We start from the raw sequence: 11,151 nt of genomic DNA on the forward strand, positions 1-11,151 counted from the left end.
AGAACCCTGCCAGTCTGAAATTAAAGAAAACTAGATGCCTGTGATTACTTGGGAAAAATAATGTACAATTATTTTTCTATAAAGAGGACACTGGCACTTTTAGCCCACTATTGGTTCCCATGAGGTCATTTTTCCTGTTGTAGTGATAAGTAGATTTCTACAGATTGAATCTGTGCCCATGTCACTTATTTTCAACAATAGTGGGCCAGGGTTAGGATATACCCTGTAACTATCTGACAGTGACAGTAATTTGATCACAATGACGTTGACCCCATGACTTTTGACCTGATGGTTATCCCATTCTATCAGGCTGATCAAAAGCAATTCGTCAATGAAAATATCCACGGGGGGATGTTATTGAGGGGACAGTTATTAGAGCCAACTCTGTCCTGATGCCTTACGTTGCCTCAGCAGCAGTTTGCTGCCACCCAGCCTGGCTTTACTCATGTACATAATGAACCCTGGTAAAGGTGCAAGAATGCAATGTTAGGACACCCCGTTTTCTTCTAAGCCAGGCAGCCTAATTAAGAACCGAAAACATTTGTGCGCCTGTGTGCAGCTTTTCTCCCTCTGGGTGGTTGAGGCTCGCTGGCTGTGAGCACTGCACTATGGGCCCGAAAAGTTCAGAGAATCACTTCAATACTATGACAGCCTCTTCCATTTAAAATGGAATTCAATGCCGGCTTCCCTCAGAGGCATTCATTGAAATTCCGTGCATGATCCATTCCTCTAGTCATTTAACAATGTCTCTCATGTTTGCCCCAATTTAAAAAAAAAAGAGAGAAAACCAGCTTTGTAGTTGCGATAACATGGATCAGGACGGTATAATTGCAGTGAAGAGGCCCCCGAGCTTGCAGTAATAGGACGGTTCATCTGATGTGTATTGCCATTAGAAAATGACCCATGCATGCGCGGATGTTCTCGGGGGACAGCAAAGAGGCTTTTAAGAAGTACACTCTATGCAGTATGAAAGCTAATGAGCAAAAGAGCACGTACGAGGAACACTACTGCTTCAGGACGGGTGCTTCCACTCATGGCCTGTCCCAGCTCTCCTCAAGCTCATTAGGATGGACTAGTTGTCCCTGGGACACGGGCTGCCTTACCTGTTCCCCACACAGACTTCCTGCAGTCATTCTGCATCTATTCCTAAGAAACCAAACCACTGAATAATAAGTGGTGAGCAAAAGAAAGGATAGATGCAGAGAGTGTCCATAAATAAGGTGGAGGCCAACATTGACACACAGACGAAAGAAGTCATGATAGGTCTTAAGGAGGGGGCAGCACAATTTCTTATCCTCCTCTTTTTGAATTCTTAGGTATGAAGTAAAATAGCATGAAACACTCCTAAGAACAGTCTGATTATGATTTCCAAGGCTAGGTATTTTTAGCTAATGTCTTTTTTATTTGACAAGTCTGAAGATTAACAAAGGCTTCCAGTTAATCTATACCACTTTCTCACCTTAAAACTCCTCATTAGAGTTTGTGGTCCCATACACTGGGAGGTTGGCATAGAGAATGCTTCAAAAGATTCATTCCTGCTTCTCAGAGCTGGCCCCCCTTGGCCTACGTTGTCACACTTGGGCTTTTTCACCTTGGACATGTACTAGATAGGACAGCTCTGCCAAGACCAATGAAATCAGGTGCCTCCCTTAGTGCCCGAGGACCCCTGGTTCAGGAAACAGGTTTACCATGATTGTCATGCTGCATATCTCTTCTTCCCTCCCAAACCACATGGAACACCGGAGAGCAATAGGCAGATGAAGCTAGAAAGGACTTCCTTTCTGAGAGACAGTGCCCTAGCAACAAGTAAAACCTGGGGAACAAATCCATGGTGTTCACAGCATCACAAAGCACAATGACAGCAGTCTAGAATCTCTTACGTGGCCTGGGGGAATCTTGATTTCTCAGGGCCTCCATCTGACATACTAGATTACTCTGCAATCTGTTTATCTTATTTCTCTTACCTAGGATTTGAGCCCAAATCTTTTATCATTCAAAATATGAATACTAGTTTTTGTTTTCAAAAGTCAAGAAACTGTCCTCAGGACAACCAGTTGCCTAGAAGAGTCAAATGACCAAATTGATCTTACATTTAATGTGGACATAAATCATTTTACCTTATATTTTAATATCATGTTGCTAAAGCAATTCAGAGGAAATAGACAGTATTCAAAGATTCTAGAGCCATTCATTGAAAAGGTCCTAGAAACTGAAAACTATAGAATCGGCTGGTTAGAAACTAATGAGGTAAATGAGAGGACTGGAGTCCATTTGACTAACCCTACTCCACTCTAGCACAGTTGTGTGTCTGGTGCCCCATTATCTGAGTGACAAACTTGAACACTGTTATTGAGAGGTTTGGGTTGCTTTCTATTATGCTTTGCCTTTGATTTTCTTTCTTGGATACTAGCAAGATCTTGTTCAGCGACATATAGATCGTAACTCTTGTCCACTTTGCTCAATTGTTTTAACCACCGAGAAAACAATTAACACAGTAAAATGGCCATTGAGTTAAGGTATGAAAGTTGGAAAAATGTATAAGAAATAGTACTACCAACAGGGGGGATGAGGACAAATATGTGATACCTTTATCAATAAAGAAATTAAAAAAAAAAAAAACACACACAGTACTGTCATCTAATGGTGCCAAAGTCAGAAAACTACAATTTATACTCTGGCTTTTTCTCCTACTAGCTGTGTGGCCTCAGACAATTTCCTACCACTCTCTAAATCACAGTTGTCTTTTTATTTTTTATAAAAGGTTAGTACCAGTGACCCCCCTCTCAGGATTGTTGTGACAATGCAGAAAAGCTCTTCATTCACTGTTTGGATTAGAGTAAGTGATCACCGAGTAGAGCTGGTTAGCTGGTTTTTAACGGAAAGACTTCAAAGGAGATGAAAGTGGAGAGGAACTGATAGAATTCAAGGAACAAACCAGGCAGACATTGGAAAGTGGTGCAATGCAGGAACTATAAAAAGTCAGCAAAGAGAGAGGCAGGCCTAGGAAAGCATTTTTCTTCTTCATATTGCTCCCAGCCAGGCCATGGCTGAGCTACTGCACCTCCATCACAAAGTTATGTGCAAACAGCAGAGATTGGATTCGCAATCAAACAGCTAGCTCATTCCTTAGAAGTTGGAGAGATATTCCTTAAAGCTGGAGAAATATTTGTATTTTGAATCTGCCAAGATCAGTGATTTTTATGTTAGCAGATTATTAATTTCAATCACTTGCAAAGACCTTCTATCATATTAAGAATACTTCACTTAATAAACACACCATGAAAATTACACTGCTTGGGTGGGTTGGGAAAGTGATGAGAACTGCCTAGCTTCTCAGTTAATTTGTTCTGTAGATATTTGTCCTCTTTACACCCCTTCCCCATCTTCAACCTCCAAAACCAATAGCCAGGACAACAAAAACCTGAAAGTACAGGTTACTACTTTGTCATTTTCACAATGTTGGATCTTAAACCAAGTATTCAAACAAAGTACAAGCTTAAATAATGTCCATGGGGCAATCATGCAAATTTATAATCCCCAATTTACATCCCTTGACAGAATATTCATGAGTTATACTCAAACTACAAATAACATTCAATGACGGTTGTATTTCAGTAGAAACACTATTACATGTTCAGGTTTATAAGACCCAGGCATTTGAAATTGTATAACTCCCCAATCTTAGGGGGATGCATTCTTCTGCTTGCTAGGAGGCATTTGTCCACACCTAACCTTTTTACCTCCAGAAAATAAAGGAGGCATGTGACTTGAAAATGGAATTAACCTTGACTGAAAGAAATAATAAAAATCACTAATGTCTTCACGATCTCCATAGCACGCCTACAGGGCAGATACTGGTGCTGCTTCTGTTTCCCAGCATGTACTATATCTTGCTAATCCTCAATAAATATGGAAAACTGATCATTTCACAACTGAGAATTGACAAACCGGAACACATTTCTCATTTGAATAGACGAGATAAGCAGGTTGCCACCAACACTGCCATCTCTGTCTTTGGGTGTGCTGTGTCCCAGGCAGACACTGTCAGTTCATTCTTAGGTCACTGCTATTGCATGTTTGTCTGTTTCTGGACCAGAGCTCAAACTCACATTCTACACGGCCTCCTTCCTGCCTGTCTGAGGGACCACGCTGCTGGAACATAATTTACAGAAATGCCTACCTCCAATTAAACCATTCCAGGTGTAAATCTCTTGCCTGGAGAGCAAATGGAGTAACAAATGGGATTCATGAATATAAATTGGGCCTCCTTTAGACTTAAGTTTTCATTTCAAAATTGTAGAGCTTCATTCGCTTCCCACATAAATCTTTATTTGCCTTAAGTGTGTTTACTGTGGAAAGCCCAGAACAGAGCTGGTAGCCCATTGCTATGCATAGCTGAATATTAAAGTTCACAAATCATCAGACGGAGGGGGCCTGCAGCCTCTGCGCCAGGTCCGGGCTCTTGGCAAAGATGAATCGCGCTCCCACAGACTCTGCCCCTTTATTGGGAAGCAGCCATGCCACCCCCTCGCTCTTCTCTCTCCGTGAATATTATCTGTGTGTCTTCCAGAATGTTCTGTGTGTATTGAATGGTATCACATCTCTATTATCATAAGACTTTTCACTCCCATTTGGGCTTAAAGCTGGTATAATAGTGACTATCCTAGGCCACCTCTATTCAGTTCTGAACAGATTTGTGAAAGGATGGGAGGAGTCACTAAGCAAATACATAATAGAAGCAACTGCCCCTTCTCACTACTCCCCCCACCCACCCACCTCTTGTGACCTCCTCTCTCCCCTACTGTCCTCTCCTCTTTTTGTCTACATGATAGCTGTGGGCATTCTGCTGAAGGCCCACTGAGGTTAGCTGGCCTTTCACCATATGGCCAAATTCAAGTAAAAAATTTAGGACATTTTTCTAATTTTCAACCTGTACTTTCACTCTCCAACTGGAAATAAGGCTTTATTGTATTTACCATCACAGGGACTTCAGAATGGGTTCACACTGCCTCCCTTTGCTATAGAACTCAATGGTCAGGAAGACTGTTGGTCCTCTGAATGGTCAGGAAGACTGTTGGTCCTAAGTTTTTTACAACCATACCCAGTTACTTTCTCTGTATTCACAATTATTGCTACAATGAATTTGGTGTGGCTGTTTTACCTCCAGAAAATAAGTGGTGTGTGGCTAGGAGAAATATGAAAATGAAATAGTAAAATGGCAACAGACTTTTTTAGAGTCAACAGATATTTGAATTTGAGTGGAAGACCTAGACAATGGGAAATAGAAAACATTTATTATGGGCAATTAATATTAAGAGAAATTTCTCCTATGGGTCTCTGCATATGAGGCATTCTGGGAGGTAGTGAGGACTGTGCCATGGCCATAGTCACATTGCTTATTTCCTAGTCTGATGGTTTTTCCCTGCTGTTATGAACTGTAAAGGATTTTAGCTGATGTCACTAGTCTAACCTGCAGAGCCTATTAAAGGAAGGCCGTAACTGGGTACTGTGGGCACAATGTGGCTGCTGGGAAGGTCACCACTCTTAATTATATTCTTAATAGGTGGTGACTTTATAAAACTTCAGAATCACTCATTAAAACTATGAAAATGAAGTAAGATGAGAATATGGATGTAAAGCAATGGGACATGTAGAGAAAGCCAAAAGATGACTTTCTAGATGACATACTTGCTCCACCCACTTCTTGCGGACACAGGCAGGCCTCTCAAGCCTGCTCTCTGGTATTCCAGACCGGCTACTTCTTGTGGCATCTCTTTAAGGAATATAGCTGACCTCCTAACTCAGTGGTTCTTGCCAAACCATGTTTCCACAATATTTCTAAAACGGACTATTTTTTGTGTGGCCAAGGAGAGTAAAATGTTGTCCTGCATAAAGACTGTACTATAATTTTATCCTTCTTCACCTTCCTCAATATAAGGTAAAACTCTCTCATGCACTAAAAAATATAGATTATTAATAATGCATATCAATTAGGAATTTTTTAGCTTTTGTCTCATTTTTGAAATCTAGTTGTAAGACTTATTTTAATGTTCATGTTGAGAAAAATTTAAGATCTTAAAAGATTCTCCCTCAGAGAATTTTATTAAGAAAGCAGCTGCGGTGGGAATGCACATTGGTGCAACTGCTATGAAAAGCAGTATGGATTTTCTACAAAAAGTTAAATATAGAACCGCTATTTGACCCAGAGATCCCACTTCTAGGATATATCATATGAAATCCAAAATACCAACCTGAAAGAATATATGCACTCATATGTTCATGGCAGTGCAATTGACAATAGCTAAGATCTGGAAACAGCCCAAGTGCCCATCAGTAGATGAGAAGATAAAGCTGTGGTACATTTATGCCATGGAATACTATGCAGCTATAAAAAAGGATCGCTTACCCTTTAAGACAACATGGAAGGACCTGGAGAGTATTATGCTAAAAACACTATTTAGCAAAATTAGCCAATCAAAGAAAGAAAAGTTTTATATGATCTCACTCATATGTGGAATCTAATGAACAAAATGAATTTATGAACCAAGTAGATCCAGGGACATAGAAACATAGAACAGACTGATGAATCTCAGAGGGAAGGCGGGGGTGCGTGGGTGGGTAGATAGAGATTAACTAAAGAACTTGTATACATATATGCATAACCCATGGACACACACAATAGTATGGTGAAGGCCTGGGAGTTGAGGAGACATGAGTGGAGGGAGTAATTGGGGGAAAAGAAGAGGGGGCAACTATAATACTTTCAATAAGAGAGAGAGAGAGAGAGAGAGAGAGAGAGAGAGAGAGAGAGAGAGAGAGAGAGAGAGAGAGAGAGAGAGAGGCTTCCCTTATTCCTAGGGAAGTCAGTCCATTTAGTAACTTGGGCTCTGAAAGAACCTTGTTGACAGCAGGAGCAAATTGGTTTCATTTCTCTGCTACCATAACATTTCACCTAAATCATCACTTTTCCACAACATGTACAACAGTTCATAGCCTTCAAGAATACTTAAACTACTTGCTGTGGTGATTAAAATAATTAGAAAAAACAAATGCTGGCCCAGCAAAAGAAAAGAAACTCAACTAATTACCCACCCAGAAGTATATAAACAGAAAAAAATTTTACATGTTGCCTTCTGGATCATCTGTTACATGTATGTGGTCACTTATTAGAGTGTTTCACCAGAATGTTCTCACAGAACAAAAACATGCAATATCTTTCAATTGCTGTTATGGTCTTTTGTCTAAGGAAAAGGACATCAAATCAGTCAGGGAGGGAATCGTTTTGTTCATGAGACACAGAAAATAGAATGCATGATTGATGCCCCCTGGGTGACATGAGGTTATGCAGAAAGGTGAAAAAGTAAGTGTGTCAATTTAATTAGAAAATAACTTGATAATCTGAATTCTCCAAATGTCATCAAAACCAAAGCAAAAGACATAGGAAAGATATAAATTTTATCTGTCAACTGATGTCAACAGAGGCGCCTGTGTTTGTCATGAATTTACCATTGTCACATGCTCATTGGATTATTCTGCATAAAGATGAAAATATCAGTCAACTTTGGAGGCCATCCTCTTGTCCCTCTTAGAACCCCTACCCCCCAAAAAAAGCATTTTTACAAAACAAGCATTTGGATAATTTCCTAATGTGGAAATTGAGGTGTCTGAAAGTTGGCTTGTAAACAAATGCTCCCACTCCACCAAATATCACTTGTGTTTGTCCTGGCACAACCAGTTCAAAAGATGGTTTTCCTTTGCAGGTTACCAGCCCGTCTTGTCTGGTCAACAGGGGTTCCAAGGCCTGATGGGAGTGCAGCAGTCTCAGAGTCAGAGCGTCATGAGCAACCAACCTGGAACTCCGGTGCAAAGTGTGATGGTCTCCTACCCAACAATGTCTTCTTATCAGGTGCACATTAGCAGGGTTGTAAAATAGCACCAGCGAAACAAAAGGCTGTGGGTACACCCCCATTCTGGGCGGGTGCTAGGCACAGCTACTATTCATGGTTGACTGAGTCAAGGTTATAACAGACGAATAGAACATAGGAAATGCCTGCTTCTATAATTACCGTGGCATGTGCCTGCCTTGCCAAGTGTGGTTCCATATAAACTTTCTATTCATGCAAGAAAAGTCTTTAGTCCAAACTTGTATAGATGAAGACCTTCAGACGTTCCATAGAAATGCTGCTTAATGGGAGAAAGCCCTCAAATTACCATTCATTGTTTTACATACCCCAAAAAACTTCATTTTACCACAATTATAAGTTATGAGATTTTTAAAATGGCATCTCGGATTCATTCAAAGGAAATTTATGGAGCCTAACAACTGCATTTCCCAGAGTGTTATGCACTCTAGAAGAGGAAGTGGAGGGTAGTAAAATGCTTTAATCATCGTGTTTAGCTGCACCAAGTACCCAGGTACTTCTGGCCCTGAAGAATCTATCCTCGGCCCTCGTATCCTGACAGTCCTTACTCACACTATGTCCACGTCTACCTCCAGCTTAGATATTATCTAAAGCTGAGAGGGACTGAGGTGCCTGGGACAAAAGCCCCTCCTGCTACAGTTGGCTCTAGGCCCCTTTGTTTGCAAAAAAACAGAATAGGAGCATGGCTTCCCCAACAGAGAAACTCAGAATGGAGGACCAGAGTGCTGTCCCAGGACAGTAACAACAAGAAAGGACAGAAGCTTTGAACTAACACCTCTGCGCATTGACTGCATGCCAGACAGGTACCAAGCAGTGTACATCGTCATTGCAATCCTCCAGGTGGCACTTGGAAGTGCCTGGCATTATGCAAATGGTCTAGGAAATGAAAGAGATTCAAGTGACTTGTCCAATGCGAAACAGTGAATAAAAGGTCGAGTTGAGATTCATGAATCCAAAAACTTGAATATTTTTCACAACATCAGAGTATCTCATTGCATACCCCAAAATAACATCTTCATGAACAGTTCTCTCTTGTGTCTTTTTACAGGTGCCAATGACCCAGGGTTCTCAAGGACTGCCCCAGCAGTCATACCAACAGCCAATCATGCTACCTAACCAGACAGGTCAAGCGTCCCTCTCAGCCACTGGAATGCCTGTTTACTGTAATGTCACACCGCCGACCCCTCAGAACAACCTTAGGCTGATTGGCCCACACTGCCCCTCCAGCACTGTCCCCGTGATGTCAGCTAGCTGCAGGACAAACTGTGCGAGTATGAGCAATGCCGGGTGGCAGGTCAAATTCTGAGCGCCATGGCTGTGGTACGTTTCTTCAGATACTATTCATGGTCTTTAAGGGAAGAGGAGCAAAGTGGGAAAACTGGCGGAGGACTTAACTATTCACTCAACACTTAAATGATTGCTGCTGGTATTCTGTAAAAAAAAAATAAAATAAAAATAACAACAAAACAAAAATCAAAGACTAATACACACATTAGCTGGTTAATGGTGCATATTTCTGTCATGTCTGCTAGGTATGCCTTCATAGCTTAGCTAGTGACATGAATTCATCAAGGTAAGATTTTCTCCTACCACTGAACACCACTGTGTAGACCATAATATCCCTAATTTGGATTATTAGTTTTGTACTTTGTGTTGAGTTTGTGATGCTAAAAGTATTTAAAAAATTATATACTGAACTCATATTGTACCAAAGCTGTAATGGAAAAGCAAAGAGTTGATGACTGGAAGGAATAATTTATATACACTATAGAGTTTTCTTTTTTTAATGGATATATACTGTATTGTAGTGTTTAATCAAAAATAAAACTATTTGACCTTATGGAGGAAGGTCATGTTTTTACCGCCAGTTTGGTTTACTCTCTCTTCCAATATATGTTTGCTGTTTTGTCACTGGTTTCCCCTTTGAGCTCTATTTCATGAATAAGACACGGAAAAGATGTTCCAGGGGGTTGTAAGTGAAGAATCACACTGGAGATGCAGAGTAGGCTAACACTTAGCCAACTGCAATCCCTTGTCCTCATACGACAGGGTCCCAGTAGTGAGATGGCATCTATTTCATCCATTAGTTGACTTCTCATTTTTGAAATATATACCTTGATTAGGCCTATTGACTACCTGTACCTATTTTTCCCCAGTTAGGATAACCTGGGTATCTTGATAATAACAGTCGTACATCCAACCCTGTTTGACCTTCATTCAAGTTCCATCTACCTGGACGACAAGATTTCTTCTCTTAAAGGGACATTAGAAGGGGCATGGTCTAATTCCATTGATTATATTGGGTCATACGATGTCACGTGCCACTCGTAATGACTCAAAGGCTAATGTTTGTCCTAGTAACTGAAAATGAGGTAAAATATAGCAATCATTTAGTCACAAAGATTCAGAACATTGACAAAAAAAAAAAAAAAAATGTGTTTAAAGAGCCTTGTTCCAGGGACTGGCCAGGTAGTTTGATTGATTAGAGCCCTGTCCCAACACACCAAGGTTGTGGGTTCAATCTCGGGTAAGGGCGCAGTCAAGAATTAACAATGAATGCATAAAAAGTGAACAATAAATGGATGTTTCTCTCTCTCTCTCCCTTCCTCTATCTAAAATAATCAATAAAAATGTTTTAAATAAAAAAGTAAAAGAGCCTTCTTTCTGTCTAATTCCAAAACATGTAATCTCCTATAGATTCTGCAATTAAGATTGATTTGACAAATATCAGAACTCTGAATGTCAGCTTTGGCCCACTGATAGATTTTATAGGATAAAATCCCAGAGCTTTTGCTTTTCATAGCACCTGACTAGCAGTTTTGTTAATACTCTCTGCCTAAAAACTATTGCCAATAAGAGGGTGCAAAGTATATCTGGATAATCCCCACTTACCATCACAATCAACTTGGTCATTTACAGCTGGAATTAAAACAAATCGTTTGGACTTTCTGAGTAATATATAAGTAATATCTTAGAATAGCCATTTCTCAGTTATTTCCATGAAAGAATCCTTTCTTAGGATACTTGTAGTTGTTATATGAAAAAGACCATAGACAATTATAATTGGGATACTTGTAGTTATATGAAAAAGACCATAGACAATTATAATTGGGAGACATGGTTAATGAAGGTTATATGATCTTTTTTTTAAAAAAAGACCTGATTTATGCAAGCCTTTAATCTATCAGTTTATATTATGAATTTTCAAGAGGGAGACATAGGAGAGTCC

The 11,151-nt window shown here is 40.1% G+C and overlaps 1 protein-coding gene across 13 annotated transcripts in view; it reads left to right on the forward strand.

Annotated features, from left to right (window-relative positions):
* Nucleotides 1–9,762, forward strand: part of ARPP21 (cAMP regulated phosphoprotein 21) — a 142,561-nt gene extending 132,799 nt beyond the window's left edge. For all 13 annotated transcript variants that reach the window (XM_045579364.1, XM_045579363.1, XM_045579365.1 and 10 more), the window contains 2 exons: nucleotides 7,761–7,906; nucleotides 8,971–9,762. In XM_045579364.1, coding sequence (XP_045435320.1) covers nucleotides 7,761–7,906; nucleotides 8,971–9,228 — 404 coding nt within the window. In that variant the 3' untranslated portion in view covers nucleotides 9,229–9,762. The remainder of the gene's footprint in view (nucleotides 1–7,760; nucleotides 7,907–8,970) is intronic.
* The last annotated feature ends 1,389 nt before the right edge of the window (nucleotides 9,763–11,151 follow it).

Source organism: Pipistrellus kuhlii, unplaced genomic scaffold (assembly GCF_014108245.1).
Source record: "Pipistrellus kuhlii isolate mPipKuh1 unplaced genomic scaffold, mPipKuh1.p scaffold_m20_p_11, whole genome shotgun sequence".
NCBI lineage: Eukaryota > Metazoa > Chordata > Mammalia > Chiroptera > Vespertilionidae > Pipistrellus > Pipistrellus kuhlii.